This window comes from Chenopodium album, chromosome 7, assembly GCF_948465745.1.
Source record: "Chenopodium album chromosome 7, dcCheAlbu1.1, whole genome shotgun sequence".
Taxonomy (NCBI): domain Eukaryota; kingdom Viridiplantae; phylum Streptophyta; class Magnoliopsida; order Caryophyllales; family Amaranthaceae; genus Chenopodium; species Chenopodium album.
The window spans coordinates 71,185,641-71,205,449 of record NC_137840.1 but is presented as its reverse complement, the minus strand read 5'-3'; the positions used below and the strand labels follow the sequence as shown (position 1 = coordinate 71,205,449).

At 34.2% G+C, this 19,809-nt stretch overlaps 1 protein-coding gene across 5 annotated transcripts; it reads left to right on the top strand.

Moving 5' to 3' along the window:
• The first annotated feature begins 12,656 nt into the window (after nucleotides 1-12,656).
• On the top strand, nucleotides 12,657-19,415 carry LOC145639402 (inositol-pentakisphosphate 2-kinase-like). 5 transcript variants are annotated; one of them, XR_014114879.1, is made up of 10 exons: nucleotides 12,657-13,005; nucleotides 13,481-13,583; nucleotides 14,264-14,467; nucleotides 15,147-15,294; nucleotides 15,937-15,977; nucleotides 16,111-16,221; nucleotides 16,394-16,993; nucleotides 17,403-17,539; nucleotides 18,366-18,453; nucleotides 19,081-19,415. XR_014114879.1 is itself a non-coding variant. In XM_081690636.1 (9 exons), the coding sequence occupies exons 2-9, from the start codon at nucleotides 13,482-13,484 to the stop codon at nucleotides 18,394-18,396; spliced, it is 1,374 nt and encodes a 457-aa protein (XP_081546762.1). In that variant the 5' UTR covers nucleotides 12,657-13,005; nucleotide 13,481; the 3' UTR covers nucleotides 18,397-18,521. The 5 variants fall into 5 exon arrangements, 3 of the variants coding, with proteins under 3 accessions (XP_081546762.1, XP_081546765.1, XP_081546764.1); XR_014114878.1 differs by having other exon boundaries at nucleotides 18,366-18,467; XM_081690636.1 differs by lacking the exon at nucleotides 19,081-19,415 and having other exon boundaries at nucleotides 18,366-18,521.
• The last annotated feature ends 394 nt before the right edge of the window (nucleotides 19,416-19,809 follow it).

Here is a 19,809-nt window from a genome sequence, read left to right as displayed (position 1 = left end):
TTAAAAAATATAAATAAAAAACATATATGTGGTCAATAGTACATCATGAGAGTGATAATGAAATATGTAAGTATAATAAAAACAACATCAACTAGAAAAATAATAGAGACTACATTGCACTTATATACAAATCATGCTCTCGCGTGTATATGTAAACAAATTTTTTTTGTATGGTGTTTATTCCCTGATAGGGTAGGTATATGGAACAATCGTATTCATCCTCTCTTGGGTCTCCTAGATAGTCCAACGTTAATGGACCACGCCACTATAAATTAGAGGGTACGATTAGAGCATGATGGAACCAAAATTTCTTTTACGGTCATTTTCTTAAAAAATAAATAAAAATTAGTTAAGTTATAATCATTACTTTCATTTCTGCCTCACCCATCGATAAACCCCGAACTAATCATAAGTTCATACGGTCATACCCAATTGGTCAATTTTTGCTGCCCAAAAATTAAATATAAAACAAAACAAACAATATTGCAATTATATAATTCATTACTATATACTTCATTGTTCATTCATGATGAATTGGGATCCTGATGAATTGATGATAGCTTTAATAAAAATTCTAACAAAGCAAAACGAACCTCAAATCCTAGATGTAAAATTTTGGCCTTGAATTGGGGATGAAATTGGTTTTTCAGAATTCTTGGATGGAGTTATACCAATATTGGTTTTAACTTCAAAATTTTCGATTTAACATTTTTTTTTAAAAAGAATTGTTGTTGTGCATTTCGATCTAATTTCTCTGATTCATATATAGTTATGTATACATAATTACGGAGTATCAATTAACCAGGCCAAAGGAAACAAATTAAATAACTCTGATCTTTCTCTACCAAAAAAAATGTATCTTTGTCAATTAATAAAGAATATACATATTATTAATTAGTAATAATAATAGTATTATTAGTAATGATGAAAGTAGTAAACATAAGGGAAAAAGAAAAAGAGACAAATCATCCAGTTTTACGTACAACTTATTTATCAATGACCAAACTGCCACCTGATTTACAACTTTTGTTGATCAGGCTCATCAACTAGGCGCCCCCTTTGTTTGTTCAATAGTTCTTCTATTAGGGACATATTATATGAAGAAAGTGGCAAATTAAAATATTTGTTATCCTATCTATTTTTATTAATGTCATATACATATAATATAATAATCGCACATAAAATCTTAATTGCGCACTTTAAATTTTCAACTTTTGTCTTTTTTATTAAGCTTAAATTTTGTAAATTCTACTTTCATACGCATGCTCCCCATTGATTCGACTTCTAAAAATATGTATTCGTATTGAAAAGGAATAATAAGCAAAACTAGACAACGTAGTACGAAATACAAGCCTAATAATGGAGGCATTTTTCAATTTAATTTTGTAGTTTTACTTTTCAAATGTTTTATGATGGTGACTTGACTGACATGCATACATGATACATACGGAGTATGAAATAAGATACAAAGTTATCAAAAACGTTGTAAACGATTATTGTAATTGTAATGTTAAATTACTTGTATAACGTTGTAAAACTGTAAAGGGCAGCGTTGATGCAAATAGCTTGATATAACATCGTACAAGTGTACAACACATTAAAAACACGGGCCGACAATATTTGAACAGTTTATTTCATGATTCATTAGAATTTATTCTAGGAATTGAAACAAGAAAATTATCACATTGGAGGAAAATTAAGTTTGTTCGTTGAGATTGATTACATACGTATAAATTCTAAGATTAGATAAGACGATATGGTAAGTGTTGTCAATTAATTGAGCAAATAGACATGTAGGATTCATTAAGGCATCCACAATAGTGTTGGAGGTTTAGGGAATAAGTTTATTTCTTTGTAATTCGAATTTTAGCCGAATTAAGGACCTATTCTTTTTCAGCTTAATTTCAGTTCAATTCAGTTTCTTATTTCCTTCTCTTGTAAGCAATTCAGTTTAGTAGATAAAATTTGATAAGAAAATATAGTTGATAGGATTTAAACTCATGAACTTAAAGTCACAAAGTGGATTCCCCAACACCAACTCCACCGAGCTTTAATTTGCTTGGTGTGTCACATGTACTTGTTGATGATCTGATGAAGAAATGCATATGCTGTATACAACAGAGCATCAAAATGTATAATTGTTTGCTTTTTTTTATTCTCATTTTGGTTTTTTATTTTTTTTATTATTTTTTTTTATTTTTAATCTACTACCTCCATTTTTTTATTATTTTTTTTTTTTTGTTAAGTTGCAACTTTGGGATATTATTTGAAAGATATAAGATATTCCAAATTTGCAACTAAAAAAATTTGAAGGTAGTGTTTTTATTTTACATAGTTATGCATAATATAGCATCAATACCTTTTGGATATATTTTAACATTTTTAGTCTGTTGGAACCACACAAATTACACAAGCATCACAGCGAATTTAATAGAATTCTATATGTTGGATGATACAAGTTTTTTCCTATCAATGGGATTAGGGTCTGTTCACATTTACTGAATTGAGCTGAACTAAACTAATTGGAGCTAAATTGAACTGAACTGAACTGGTTAGAGCTGAACTTAGCTGAAATGAATATTTTATGAGAGAGGGAAATTAGGAGCTCAATTGAACTGAACTGAACTAATTGGAGCTGAACTAACTAAAATTAAGCTAAAGTGAAGAGGCTTTTAATCCAAGTATGTAACTGGAGTAACATCATCAAATACAAAGTAGCTAGGAACATGGGGAGTTGAATTAAATGATAATATGACATGTTTTATTCGAATTTTCAATTTCAATTTATAGTAGCTTCAGGGAAAGAGTACTTTATTGTGAATTATACCTCCGTTTTAAAATATTTGCTTCACTTTTCATTTTCAACCGTTTTAAAATATTCATTCCATTTCCTTATTTAGAATATTTCTTTATTTCTCTTAACAACTAAACCTAACATAAATCATATTTTATTAATTTCATGTTTTCATTCCTCCAATTCTCTCATCAACTACTTTTGCTTTTTATAGTACAATTTTTATTCTTTCACCTACCCTAGTACCTCCATATTTTATTACTTTATATCCAATTTCTCTTAAAACTCCATACATGGAGATATGGAGCAAGTATTCTAAAAACGAAGGGAGCAAATGATAATATGACAAGTTTATTGTTACTATACCTATGACTCGATGAGATACATGTCATAGACCTGATCAAATCAAGTCCGGCTAGAAGAAGACCCATGGTTGGACAAAGTTTTTAGAATTGAATTTCAAGCTTCCAAAAAACAAAAAAAAAAAAAACAGGTTTGGACAACTCGGAAAAATCCATTTTGGACAATTAGGGTCTGTTCTTAGAGCTGTCAAAAGTTGACCCATCCCGAAATGCCGACTCAAACCCGATTATTAACCGACCCATTTGAACCCGAAAAAATGGTGACCCAGACCCGACCTGAAACCAACCCTAGACCCTAGTTGACCTGAGTATGTGAGACCCGAACCCGAACGTGAATTGACCTGGAGATGACCCGACCTGATGTAACCCGTAAATTATTGACCTAAACCAAACCCGACTTGAACCGAAATTGACCCAAACCCGTTTTAACCCGTCAAAACCCGAATTTTTACTAACCTGACCTGAATTCAACCCGACCCGAATTTAACCCAACCTATTAAAAACCCGACCCGAAATCAACCGGACTTGTTATTAACCTGACCCAAATTTAACCCGAGTTGTTATTGATCCGACCCAAATTTTACCACACCTATTACTAACCTGGCCCAAAAATTCAACCCGATCTGATATTAACCCGACTCGAAATCAACACGACTTGTAAATGGCCCGACCTAAATTCAACCCAAATTGTTCCTGACCCGATTTCAAATCACCTTAAATGCAATTTAGACCACCTTGTTATTATTGATCAAAGCATTTTGTCTAGGGAGACCAAGTCGGTCCAGGCCAGCAAAAGAAAGGAGCATCATCCTCAAGCCTACCACGAACATTTATAACAATAAATAATGATCATATATAGTTTCAAATGGCATTATATGACACCGAGAAATACCCCCTTAAATCTCAAATCTTAACGACACCGGGCCCCGAAACCTAATAAAATTATCAAAACGCGTGGATATAGACTTTTTTTTTTGCCCGTAAATAAAAATTGCCAAAATTTTTACCATGGTCCCTAATACCCTCCGGTAGTCCAATTGGGCGGGTGGAACCACCAATTTGCCTCTAAACGGCCAATTTACAGGTTTACAACTTGCACCGATTTCATTAACTCAACCTTACCACAAACATTTATGACGACAAATAATGATCATAAATGGTTCAAAACGACATTATATGACCCCAAAATATATTCCCTAAAATCTCTAGTCTTTTCGACACCGGGTCCCGAATCCTCCAAAAGTTCTCAAAGACATATTAGCCTTTAATTTTGGAATTTTATGACTGTTTTTCGCCTGTAAATAAAAATTTTCGAAATATTTACCATGGTCCCTAATACCCTCCGGGAGTCCAATTGGATGGGTGGAACCATCCAATTTCCCTTTAAACAGCCAATTTACTGGTTTACAACTTGCACCGATTTCATTAACTCAAGCCTACCACGAACATTTATGACAACATATAATGATCATATATGGTTCCAAATGGTATTAGATGACCCTGAGTTGTATCCCCTAAAATCTAAAGGATTTTCGACACCGGGCCTCGAAACCTCCAAAATTTCTCAAAAAGCGAGGATATTAGCGTTAAATTTTGGAATTTTTTGACTTTTTTTTTGCCTGTAAATTAAAATTGCCAAAATATTTACCATGGTTTCTAATACCCTCAGGAAGTCAAATTAGGTGGATGGAACCATCCAATTTGCCTTTAAAGGGTATATTTACTGGTTTACAACTTGCACCGATTTCATCAACTCAAACCTACCACAAACATTTATGACAACATATAATGATCATTCATGGTTTAAAACATTATTATATGACCCCGAGATGTATCCCCCAATATCTCAAAGCTTTTCGAGACCGAGTCCAGAAACCTCAAAAATTTCCCAAAAGCGTGGATATTATTAGCCTTCAAATTTGGAATATTTTGACTTTTTTCGCCCGAAAATAAAATTGCCAAAATTTTTACCACGGTCCCTACTACCCTCTAGGAGTCCAATTGGGTGGGTGAAAACATTCAATTTGCTTTTAAACGACCAATTTATTGGTTTACAACTTGTACCGATTTCATTAATTCAAGCCAACAACAAACATTTATGACAACAAATAATGATCACATATTCTTTCAAACGACATTATATGACCCCGATATGTATTACCTACAATTTCGAGACTTTTAAAAACCGGGACCCGGAAACTCCAAAATTTCTCAATAAGCGTTGATAATGGCCAATAATTTTTGAATTTTTTGACTATTTTTCGCCCGTAAATAAAAATTGCCGAAATGTTTACCATGGTCCCTAATACCCTCCGGGAGTCCAATTGTGTGGGTGGAACCATCCAATTTGTCTTTAAACGGCCTATTTATTGGTTTACAACTTGCACCGATTTAATTAACTCAAGCTAACCACGAACATTTATAACAACATATAGTGATCATATATGGTTCCAAACGACATTATATGACCCCGAGATGTATTCCCTAGAATTTCAATACTTTTCGACACCGGTCCCCGAAACTTCCAAACTTTCGCAAAATGCGTGAATATTAGACTTCAATTTTGGAATTTTTTGACTTTTATTCGTTCGGAAATAAAAAAATTATGTAATGATTACAATGGTCCCTAATACCCTTTTGGAGTACACCTGGCTGCGTGGAACCATCCAATTTGCCTTTAAACAATCGATTTACCGGTTTACAACTTGCACCGATTTCATTAATCAAGCCTACCGCATACATTTATGATAACAAATAATGATCATATAGGGTTCTAAACGACATATATAACCCCGAAATGTATTCCCTAAAATTACAATACTTTTCGACACTGGGTCTCGAAACCTCCAAAATTTCTCAAAAAGCGTGGATATTGGACTTCAATTTTGGAATTTTATAAACTTTTTTTCGTCCGAGAATAAAAATTTCCGAAATGTTTACCATGATCACTAATACACTCCGGGTGTCCAATTGGGTGGGTGGAACCATCCAATTTGCCTTTAAACGGCTAATTTACCGGTTTACAACTTGCACCAATTTCATTAACTCAAGCTTACCACAAACATTTATGACAACATATAATGATCATATATGGTTCCAAACGTCATTATATGACCCCGAGATGTATTCCCTAAAATCTCAAGGTTTTTTGACACAATACCCAACCTCAAAAATTTCTCAAAAACCGTGGATATAAGCCTTCAATTTTGGAATTTTTTGACTTTTTTTCGCCTGAAAATAAAAATTGCCAAAATTTTTACCACGATTCCTAATACCCTCCGGGAGTCCAATTGGGTGGGTGTATTCATCCTATTTACCATTAAACGACCAATTTACCGATTTACAACTTGCCCCGATTTCATTAAATCAAGCCTACCATGAACATTTATGACAACCTATAATGATCATAAATGGTTCCAAATGGCATTATATGACTGTAGGGAATATTTAAAGCGTTAATCCCCTAGCTTGAACCCCACTGTGATCATACACTAAAGTATGGTGGCGTCCAAAGGGAAAGAAGATAGAGCAAAAGAGTCGCCAACAAGTTTTTTAGGAACTTGTAAACCGTTCACGAGGTGAAGGTTACACCCCTTAACGATCCAAGAGATCATCAACTCCATAAAGTCTTGAAACAAATAGGGTTCGGGGATGAAGGTACAAATCCAACCTAAAAGAGATTGAACCTGCCCTAATAATAGGCCTCTACTTTATTCTGATCGTATTCATGTGCGCTTTCTGACTAACATGCAATCAATAGGTTAACCCTAAAACTGCTTATCTATGTTGGTTGAATTTAATGCACAAATAAAACTATTATTGGCGATCACTTGAATTATAATCATATTAACCCTAAACAAGATTATTAATTATCTCATATAAGCGTGATTACAAGTACCAATTTCCCTTTAAACATGCAATAAAAGGCGTGATCAAGCAATAACAATAAATATCAAGCAACATAATAATCATAATAATAATAATTATAACAATAATTATAATTATAATCAAAATAATAATCATAATCATAATAATATCACCGTTAAAGCATAATACTAGCAAGATCCTAGGCATGATACTAACAAGATTAATAACAAACCCTAGCATGTCCACTAAACAATAAAAATCAAATCTTTAACCCTAACATGATACTAACAATCATAAATATTAGGAAGAACATAAAAGGCATCATAACAATCATACTTGATATTAAAGTTACCCTAGACATGATACTAGGAATCATAATAACAACCTAAGCATGATTTCTACATCATAATATCAATTAAACCATTAAAGTACTTACTTTGATGTCTCGTACCTCTTTCTAATAACAAAATACACACGTTAGTAAGTTCAAGGAAAATAATAAACAAAACAATTAAATTAAATAATTGAAAGAGAGATTTGGGACCAAACCCTCAGAAATTAAACCTTTCACGTCTAGGGCGAAGGCAACTTCGAATATGGCTAGGTGTATCTAGATCTAATGAATGCGGAATTTTGTATATGAGAGAAGCTAGTTTAGAAAATAAAGAGAGAGATAGATCAAGGAAATCTTGATGAGAGTTGGTGAAAATAGAGAGAATCGGTGATTGTAGGTGAAAACTGATGATTGTGGGTGATTGAAAACGGAGTTTTTACGACATTATTTATAAAGAAAATCAGCCAAAAAGATAAAATATCAAAACAGAGTTCTGGCGCAGATAAAATCTGATTAGCGCCAACGCTGGCTATTGGCGCGAGACGCCAACATTAGCGCCAGGCGCCAATGCTAGCGCCAGGCGCTACAGCTGGCCTTTGGCGCTGATCCAGAAATTCACGCGTTTTCTTAAAATCAGATAAAAATTGCCGTACAAGAGGATAAAATCGTATCTTCCTAAAAAAACGTTCTTTGATTCTAATTAAAACTCTGAAAAGTCAACAAAAGTCAATTTATCAATGCTAATTGAATTAGGAATGAAAAGAACCTTCTAGAAGAATCTAGAAGACTAAAATCATTCCTAATGCAATTAGGAATGATAAATCTATTAGGCCCTCCCCTAGATCATTGGGCCGCATATAAGGCTCAAAACGGGCCCAGTTTAGTAAATTGGCCATAACTTCCTCAATATTCATCGGAATTGGGCTTATAATATATCGTTGGAAAGGTCTTGTCAAGCCTCATCCAACTACACTACTATTGGACCCATATCATGGACCAACCAAACTGGATTGGCTGTTTTTTTTTAAATAAGTTTTCAAAAATAGATAGAAGAGAAAAGAAATTAAAACTATCCGCAACATTAAACTTTCCACACTTTCACTTCATTCGATTATGATTCGACGCGAAAGATACTCATCACTGGGTTTGGTTTTGGGGAGACACAAATGGGCGTCTACAATGACCCTGAGATGTATCACCTAAAATTTCAAGGCTTTTTGACACCGGGCCTAGAAACCTCTAAAATTTCTCAAACAGCATGGATCTTAGTCTTCAATTTTGGAATTTTTTGACTTTTTTTTCGCTCGAAAATAAAAAATTGTCAGAATGTTTTCCATGGTCCCTAATACCCTCTGGGATTCTAATTGGGTGGGTGGAACCATCCAATTTGCCTTTAAACGCCCAATTTATCGGTTTACAACTTACACTGATTTCATTAACTCAATCCTACCACTAAAATCTATGACAACATATAATGATCATATATGGTTTCAAATGGAATTATATGACCCACAAATGTATTTCCTAAATTCTCGAGACTTTGCGACATCGTGCCCCAAAACCTCCTAATTTTCTCAAAAAGCGTGGACATTAGCCTATAATTTTGGAAATTTTTGACTTTTTTTGGCCAGAAAATAAAAATTGCCGAAATGTTTACCATAGTCCCTAATACCGCTCTAGTAGTCCAATTGGGTGGGTGGAACCATCCAATTTGCCTTTAAACGACCAATTTACCAATTTACAATTTGCACCGATTTCATTAACTCAAGCTTACCACGAACATTTATGACAGCAAATAGTGAGCATGACTCCAAATGAAATTATATGACCCCAAGATTTATTCCCTAGAATTTCAAAGGTTTTAGATATTGGGTCCTAAAACATCCAAAATTTCTCAAAAAGTATGAATATTACCCTTCATGTTTGGAATATTTAGACTTTTTTTCGCCCGAAAAAAATAATTGCCAAAATGTTTACCATGATCCCTAATACGCTTCGGGAGTCCAATTGGGTGGGTGGAACCGTCCAATTTGCCTTTGTTTACCGGTTTATAACTTGCACCGATTTCATTAACTCAAGCCTACCACGAACATTTATGATAACAAATAATGATCATATATGGTACCAAACGGCATAAATGACCTTGAGATGTATCCCCTATAATTTCAAGACTTTTCGACATCGGGCCCCGAATCCTCCAAAATTTCTCAAAAAGCGTGGATATTAGCCTTCAATTTTGAAAATTTTGACTTTTTTTTCGTCCGGAAATAAAAATTGCCGAAATATTTACCATGGTTCCTAATAATGTCCGGGAGTCCCTTTGGGTGGGTGGAACCATCCAATTTGCCTTTAAACGACCAATTTACCGGTTTACAACTTACACCGATTTCATTAACTCAAGCCTAACACGAACATCTATGACAATAAAATAATGATCATATATGGTTCCAAATAGAATTATATAACCCCGAGATGTATCCCCTAAAATTTCAAGACTTTTCGACACCAGTCCCCGAAACCTACAAAATTTCTCAAAAATCGTGGATATTAGACTTCAATTTTGGAATTTTTTTACTTTTTTTTGCCCGGAAATAAAAATTGCTGAAATGTTTACCATGGTTTCTAATACTCTCCGGGGGTCCAATTGGGTTGGTGGAACCATCCAATTAGCCTTTAAACGGCCAATTTAATTACCGTACCGATTTATAACTTGCTCGGATTTCATCAACTCAAGCCTATTACGAACATTTATGACAATATATAACGATCATATATGGTTCCAAACGACATTATATATGACCCCGAGATGTATCCTCTAAAATATTAATACTTTTCTACACCTGGCCCCGAACTTGCAAAATTTCTAAAAAAGCGTGAATATTAGTCTTCAATTTTGAATTTTTTTTTTATTTATTTTGCTCCAAAATAAAAATTTCCGTTATGTTTACCATGGTCCCTAATACCCTTTGGGAGTCCAATTGGGTGGGTGGAACAATCCAATTTGCCTTTAAAAGACCAATTTACTGGTTTACAACTTGCACCGATTTCATTAATTCAAGTCTACCACAAACATTTATGACAACAAATAATGATCATATATGGTTCCAAAAGATATTATATGACCCCGAGATGTATTCCGTAGAATTTAAAGACTTTTCAACACCGGTCCCCAAAATTTCTCAAAAAGCATGGATATAAATTTGATTTTGAATTTAGCCTTTAATTTTGGAATTTTCTGACTTCTTTTCGCCCATAAATAAAAATTGCCGAAATGTTTACCATGGTCCCTAATATCCTCTGGAGTCCAATTGGGTGTGTGTAACCATTCAATTTGCTTTTAAACGGCCAATTTACCGGTTTACAACTTGCACCGATTTATTAGTTTACAACGGCCAATTTAATTAACTTGCACCGAACCCGAATTGAAACGAAATTGACCCTAACTTGTTTTAACCCGTCAAACCCGAATTTTTACTAACTTGACCTGAATTTAACCCGACCCGTTCCTAACCCGACCCGAATTTAACCCAACCTGTTAAAAACCCAATCCGAAATCAACCCGACTTGTTATTGACCTGACCCAAATTCAACCCGAGTTGTTATTGACCTGACCCGAATTTTACCACACCTACTACTAACCCAACCCAAAAATTCAAAAACACGACTCGAAATCAACATGATTTGTTATTGTACCGACCTAAATTCAACCCAAATTGTTCTTGACCCGATTTCAAATCACCTTAAATGCAATTTAGACCACCTTATCATTATTGATCAAAGCATTCTGTCTAGGGAGACCAAGTCGGTCCAGGCCAGCAAAAGAAGGGAGCATCATCCTCAAATTTAAGAGTTAAATATAGTATATATTTGTTGTATGGTCAAAGGAGATAATTGTCTTCTTAAATTATAAACTATAGTTCCTTTGTATATTGCCATATATATTATAGTCAAAGGAAATAATTAGTTTGATAACAATGATAATTATCTATTTATAATTAGTTGAACTCGAATATGACCTGACTTGGAAATGACCCGACCTGATTGTAGTCTGCAAATTATTTACTTGAACATGACTTGATTTGACTCCGAGAATGACCCGAATTGGAAATGACCCAACCTAATTATAACCAGCAAATTATTGACTTGAACCAAACCCGACTTGAACTCGAGAATGACCCGACTAGAAAATGACCCAACCTGATTATAACCCGCAAATTATTGACTTGAACCGAATCAACTTAAACCCAAGAATGACCCAACCTGATTCTAACCCGCAAATTATTGACTTGAACCGAACGAACCCGACTCAATCCCGAGAATTACCTTAACCCGTTTTAACCCGTGAAAACCCGAATTAAACCCGACCTATTGTTCACCTGACCCGAATGTAACCCGACCTGTTATTAATCCGACATAAACCCGACCAAAACCCGATAAGAAATATGACCCGACGTGACCTGACTCAAGCATGACCCAACCCAAACCCGACCCACATAGGTTATGGAATTAATCTGAATTGACGAACCCACTCTTACCCGACCCAAACCCGACCCATTTACCCGAATTGACAGCTCTATCTATTATGTTCACCTTACTTTCACTTATTCAAGTCTAATAAGTTCAGATAAGTTAATATAAGTTCAGATAAGTTAAGTTTAGAAAAAATAAGTTTAGATAAGTTAAGTTCTGATTAGGGTTACCCAAATTCAAATTACAACTAAAATTAGTTTGAATAAGTTCGGATAAATTAAGTCAATTTTAGATAAGTTAGGCCATGTTTACATTTACTGAACTGAGCTGAATTGAACTGAACTGAATTGATTGAAGCTGAACTGAACTGATTGAAGTTGAACTGAACTAAACTAAACCGAACTCAGTTGAAATGAACATTTTATGAGAGATGGAAATTGAGAGCTGAACTGATTAGAGTTGAACTGAACTGAACTGAACTGAACTGAAATTAAGTAAATGTGAACAAGCCCCTAATTCAGATAAGTGAAAATCAGGTGAATTGAACACACACCCTTATATCCTCTAAAATGCTCTTTTTTTAAACTCAAAAGAATAGTGTGCGCACATTTATACTCTAAAAAAATTTGTTTACATATTTTCACTCATTAATGTTACCAACAATTTATGACATAACCTCAAACTGAAATAGCTAATCGAATATGCCAGCTATAGCAAGCACATCGCGTGTGTTAACCACTCTGCTTGAAAATCATGCTAACTTTTACTTGAAATAACGGGTTTGGACACGACTGATTCACGGGCCGATTTTATTTTGGACAAAGTCCGGGCTGCCCCGCGATCGGACTCAGGCCGAGTCCGGCCATTTTTATCTTCTCCTGATGTCGGCCAGCCCACAAAATTGTTGCACCAACTGTCCCTTGGAGCCTCCACGAGGCTAAAGTGGTGGTGGGTGAGGTTAGGCAGAATAGCAGTTCAAATACCCCAAAACCAACATCAAACAAAAACATTTACATCAGAAAAGTAATCAAAGGAAAAATCTCACGAACCAAATCCAATCAACCGGAAAACCCCATTTCTCCGGTCGAAATTCCGCCATTTTTTCCGGCGAATCACTTCAAATTTCAGACACTCATTTGCCATACTTAGATCTTCAATCACCTTGAACAGTCAATAATGTAGTCACTCATTTAACTTTCTAGTCCCTTTCAATTTTGACTATTTAATTGAAATGTAGATTCAGATGATAATTATTTATTTGTTTTTTTTTTGCACTTTCATCTTAATTCCTAATTCCAACATTTATATTCTACAAAAGATGCTGAATTTCTTGAGAATCACACCTCATGTTCTACTGTATTATTATTTGCTAAGACAGAATCTTAATTTCCAGTTCACATGTACTTTTTTCTTCATTTGCGTATTTTTTAATACTATAAGAATATTTTTTTTAGATAAATTTTTTTCTCTCTATTTTATTTTAGTTTAATTCAATAATTTTTCTAAAAGGGTACTCTACTTTGTGGAATTTTGGACCAATTATTGATTTCCATTTCTGAAATTTTATATAATTTGGTATAAAGCCTTGAATTTAGTCTTTGTGAATTTGTAAAGATTCAATTTTGATTTTTTTTATTATTATTTAAATTGCAGAATGAAGGTAGTTTTGGAGAAAAAAGATGCAGGTGATTGGTGTTACAGAGGGGAAGGAGCAATTAATTTAGTTCTTGCATACTCTGGATCATCCCCTACCTTTGTATGTTTTTTTTATGAACTTTTTTGATTCCTGCACTTTTAATGTATTGCATGTTATTTTAATGGCTTATTATCTTTATGTCTGATTCACTTTCTAATTTTAAGCTTCATCTGAACTGAATTTCACTTTTTACTGTTTTTTTCTATGTCTTGTTAAATTCTGTTCTTTATTCTCTTCAAAATTGATATACTGCTCAAATTAGAATTGTATTACAGTAGTTTTTAAGTTAATCCATCTTGCCTAACTTCAATAGGCTTTATCTGATTTGTAGCTGATAATTTGATGCTTTATAGAACAAAAATCTTAATGTTGTGTCCATTTAGGCTTAGTGTGTGTTCAATTCACTTGGGTTTTTATATATTTGAATTTATCTGAACATGACTGAACTTATTAGAACTTTTATTGGTTGTAAATGAACTTTGATAGTCCTTATTTTCCCGAACTTAACTGAATTGAACTGATTTGAACTTATATTTCCTGAATTGTCTTATCTAAACTTACTAATTTGTTTAACCCTTGTAAGAATTTACTTTTTCCAAAAGTGGAAATAATGTGAACAAAACAGATCATTGGATGGCTGTTGGCTGTTGGCTGTTGTTGAGCATTATTGCTAATGTGCATTCTTGTTGGACTGTATGTGAATTACTTCCAGTTGCTGATCAGTTTCCCCCCTTGTGTAGAGTGGGAAAATAATACGGGTGCCAAAGGTCCCGAGGAATGGGTCAATAAAAGAGACCGAACGCTCGGTTTTATCCGAGCATGAATGCAGCTTATGGAAAGATGTAGCAGATATTGTTACATCCCCAAACAAGGAGGTTGCTGAGCAGATGTATGTGCAATGTGTGATGATTCCACTGTTAGGATCAGAGTTTGTTGATCCTGGGGTATGTTGACTTGTGACTATTGTCTATTGCTAGTGTATTTGGTGCATGTGTAATTTCAGTTTGTCTATGTCCTGTTTGTTGGGTAAAAAACTCAAGTTGGTGAAATGGCTATATTAAAAGGCCATCACTAATGTTGTCATGAAGAGTATTATGTCGATTTCTTATGCATGGAAATTCTGTGGTGGTGTGTTTAGACTCTAAAGTCTACATGAGAAAAAAAAAAAAAAAAAAAAAAAAAAGGCTTAAGTTTGTTGTATAGTCAGTTAATACCTCAATTTAGCTAAGGTTTATGGTTATGCAAAGACTGCTTAAACTTGAGGAGTTGAGGCCATTTTTTCTATCCTCGTTTTTTTTTTTTTTTTTTTTTTTTTTTTTTTTTTTATTTAAATTTTTTTTTTTTTATTAAGTAATATTCAAATCGGCTGTAGAGGATGTGATTATATAATTTTCTCTGTATCATTATCATGCTTTTAATCCACCATCATCCTTCACCACAACACTTAGTCAGCCATGAAAAATATCTTGATGTTAAGGTTTTGTGGAAACCTTGTAGAAATGTGCATCAAATTTGTACAACTAGTATTACTCTTTGGACAGTATTGTGATCTGCTCATTTTAAGACTCAGGAAATTGTAGAAATAGAAGCGCTGACAAAATCTTGGTTTTTGCAAATTTGCAGGTAAAGATTCTTGTATCAAGGGAATTTCTGGAATTGGTTGAAAGAAATGTTCACTCCCAGCGCCCTGGTTGGAGAGTTAGTGCTGCCAGTGTGGATTGCGGTGCTGATTCTGTGCTGCTAATGTCAGATCATTCAGTATTCCCCCAAGGTGAGTAGCACTAGGAAACAATATAAATTTCTTTATTTTTTCGCTTCTCCATTTCTTTTTGATATTTTCACCAACCTGAGTTTCCTTATGTAGCAAGGGTAGAATAGTAGAAAAGTATCTCATATCTGAGTTTCACTTTAGATACAATTGTATTCCTGTCTGGTGTTATATTGATGAATGCAATGATATATGTAGCCTTAGTCTATATCATGTTGCTACTTGTTTGATAGAGGAAGGGATATGATGAATTTTGTCATCACTTTCAGAAAACATGAGTTTATATTTATCATAACATCATTTTATCCAAGTAATTTGTCAAATAAATTTGAGAATGAGTTATTGAAATTGATTATGAAAACAGTGTGTTATAGCTTGCTAGGGTTTTAGATGTTATAATTCCTTCTGATTGCTTCTTCCAATTCGGAATAGTTTGAAAACTTTGATTTTTTTTCTTCACTGACTTCTGTCTTTGTAAGTTTGCTCGTTCTTGTCATAGAGCAGACATTGTGCTTAATATGTTTGTGTTTTGTTGTTTTTTTTTTTCTTAGCTTTTTATTTAGTATTATTTTTTGATAAAAAAAGTGACTACTCATTGCTTGCTTCGAATTACCTTTTTGATCATTCTGTTTGGTTTTCTTGTAGGCACATCTAAAGGAAAACCATGCCTGTCCGTGGAAATTAAGGTGGTTTAAATTTCATATGACAGTACTCGTTTTAATGACTGATAAAATAGATTTCATTCTCAATTAACTGACCCAAATTAGTAAAAATCTGATCTTATTATCTCATAAAAACTCTATTGTCTCCCATGAACAGCCCAAGTGGGGATTTCTTCCATCTTCGAGCTTTATAGCTGATGAAAATGTCATCAAGAAGAATGTATCTCGTTTTAAAATGCACCAAGTCCTTAAATTGCAACAACAAAAGGTAACCATCATTAATTCTCTTTGCATGATTTTATTCAAGGAAATGTAATCAAATAGTAATATTTTTGCATAATGTCCCAATAGATAAATGCCATTACTTTTTACCTGAGATGACTTTGATGCTGATCATTTGGTATTCCTGATAGTGATACATGGCTCTGTTTATTTTTCAGATACAGCAATTGAGCGAATATGACCCATTGGATTTATTCTCTGGATCAAGGGAGCGAATACATAAAGCATTTAAGGCTCTCTTTGCAAATCCACAGAATAATCTGCGGGTTTTTCTAAATAGCTCCCTAATATATGGGGGCATGGGGGGTGGTGACCAAGGGACAGATTCTGTTAAGGTTGAAGCATTTGAAGATAATCTTAAATCTTTCTTGCATGGAGAAAATGGTTTGCATAAAAGGAATTTTGTGAATCTTGTAGGAGAGGCAATACTTAAATCCGGTGTATTAGACAGGCTACTTGAAGTCCAAAAGCTTGACAAATTTGATGTGGAAGGGGCAATTCATGCTTATTATGATATTGTTTCCCAGCCTTGCAAGATATGTAAAGATTCCGGTGAAGACAGGCAATTAGGAAAGTATAGCTCTCTGCATTCAATCCCTGTAGATGAAAGTCTGAAGATTGTAAGGGACTACTTGATAGCTGCAACAGCCAAGGACTGTAGTTTAATGATTAGTTTCCGTCCAAGGGAAGATGATGATCAAGAATCACACTATAGAACAATATACCTGGATGCAACAAAGCAAAGGTTTGATGTCAAGGTAAAGATCTATCCTGGTCTATTTTAAAGTTCGCTTCAGTTGTATTATGTTATTATCACAGAAAAAGACCATGACTGTATACCTGTATTCAATAGAGAGTTTCAGCAATTAGCTGGGTTTAAATGAAGGTGTTGAACACGGATGATAATATTGATAGATTAGTTGGCTATATAACACCCCCCCCCCCCCCCCATTTTCACTCAAGAATTTTGTAAATTTTTGATGTTCTAGGATCCTTTTAAAGTGCGCTTGACATATACTTTGTGATTGGTAAATCGGATGCCTATTGGTGATCTTATGGTATCAAGAATGTGTTGGGCTTACATATGCTTATTTATGCTAGTTTCTCATAATACTTCTTTTCATTCTTTTACTCTTTGATGGTCTTATGTTCCGTGCACTATTGCAGGCATTTTTTATCGACCTTGATATGAAACCCTTGAATAATATGGAATACTACTATGAGCTGGATCAGAAGATAGTCAAGAGTTACAAGAAGATGGTCAAAGTAGAGCGTGGTGCTGCAAATGGGGGAACCATTGAGGGGTATGAAACTGGATATTGAGATTGAAAAAACTTCTTAAAAGGTTTTGCTTGGTATAGATTGTTGAGGATTGCACAGTTCCATTAAAATCGACATAACCTGACAAATTGTCCTTAAAGCTGCTGTAACCTAGTTAACTCTTTAAGAATACATTGTTATCTTAGGCATGCTCGACTGCTCGTGTCCAACTGTCCATAGTTTAGATTCCAATATTTGATGCTCTTAGTGTCCTCGTGTATAATTTTCATCTGTAATATGTAACATTTTGGTATGTACAATGTGTCAATATGTAATTCTTAATGTCTTATTGTGGTAGATAGATGAACTTTTTTGTATTACCTCAACTATGAATTTCTGCCTTTCCTGAGTATGCGATTTTAGCGATCATTTGTCGATGTTAATTAAGCGATCCGGATCAAGGAATGTAGCTGTCAAGTGTTTTATGATTCATGCAACAGGAGTTATAAGTTTGTGATTATTTCATTGTTTTTGTTTCTTATGCTTTCTCTGTTAACCTTATTGTATATGTTTTCTTGATATTGCTACACGCCTACACTGAGGTTATTCTTGATATGTAGTGCTAGGACAGTGCCTCCCAATTCATTCACAGTGCTTGAACTGTAGGGTAAAATGGAATTAAGAGAGTTTCCCCTTGTAAATTGAATGATCTGTGGCCATGAGGGTCGGAGGAACGAACTTAATGATGAATTATAGGTCATAGTTTGATTAGAGAACTAAAATCAACTCATATATGTGAGTGAGTGGGTGTCTGTTACTAGCTGCTTGGTGATTCTTCTGTTGGAGTAATGTTTAATTTCATATTTGCAGTTTGGACGTTAAATTTCATAACCGATTGTAGCTTTGCTCGGCTCATGATGAACTCTCGGGCATCACTGGGATGGAACACTATGCCACGGTTAGCCTCATCAGGTTCCATATTTGGTGTTTAAATGCTTATAAGTGACATATAGCATTTAGAATCGTCATGACCATAATTTATACAGGACAATTGTTCCCTGAACTGTCAAGATATATTCTGTAGATAGAATTCCACAAACTTATTCTTGCTTGCGTCTGAGTTTGAAAAAAATCAGAAAAGAGTAGTGAACATGAATATATAAATGGGTACTCTAGTATATGTTCCTTGCCAACTTCATTGACAAGGAAGTTTATTCTCCATTTGTGTATCTAATTCTTACAGAATTATGTCCAAGGTTTGATCTTTTTCATTTTATATTTTTGCATTATATGCTTCAATTTAACCTGATATAGTGTGCAGCAGAATCTGTATGTTAATTCTGTATTTGTATCTACAATCTTAGTACCACTCGCGTTCCCTCCCTACAACTTATTTTCTTCATTTCTTAAGAAGCTAAATTTATTTTACAGTTTTTCTGCAGATTGATGCTGTTGTTTTTACGCTGATGTTAACAGATTAAAAATAATTTTACATAATAATTGTACTATTTTTTAAGCGTATTATGATGTGTGCACTAGTTCAGTATAGTTATTAGCTAATCTGACTTGTTTTGTTTTGATGCAGAAAACTATAGTATCAGTGGATCTTCACTGCTCAAAGTGCAGGCTGAAAGTGACGAAAATAATCCACCTTTAAAAGGGATAACTTCTATAGTCCTGAACCCATCAACAGATACAGTAACATTCACCGGAGAAGCTGATCCTGTATATATCGTATAAGCTGAGGAAATTCCAGAGCGCCCGTCGTGTTGGCGCTTCAAAGGAACACTAAAAAGATGAGAAGAAAAGGAACGAAACTAAAATGATGTGTATGAGCGCTTGTTTTCTATTGCCACATAGTTTTAGTTGCACTCAGTGTTAATTTTTTACCCTGTAACATGAAAAATCTGATTATAATCGTCAAATGTTACCAAAAGAAAATGTGCATATATTATATATTACTAACTCTAAGCTTCTGCGAAGCACAAGGAACATTACCTAATATCAAATTTTTTTTTTTCTTCCACCATCACTTAGGATTCAGGAATCTATTTAAGACATGTTCTCATTGACTGAACTCAGCTGAGCTGAACTGAGCTGAACTGAATATTTTATAAGAGAGGAAATTAGGAGCTGAGCTGAACTGAATTGAATTTCAACGTAAGAGAATAGGCCCTTAGTCATGGTTTTAAATACAATGTCTTGGTTAGCATTTTATTGTGGTGATGGTGAATAATCCAACTTTTAAGGCACAACGACGATTGGCCTCGCTTAGTTTTGTTTATTGAAATGGGAAATTAGAGATGCTGTAAGA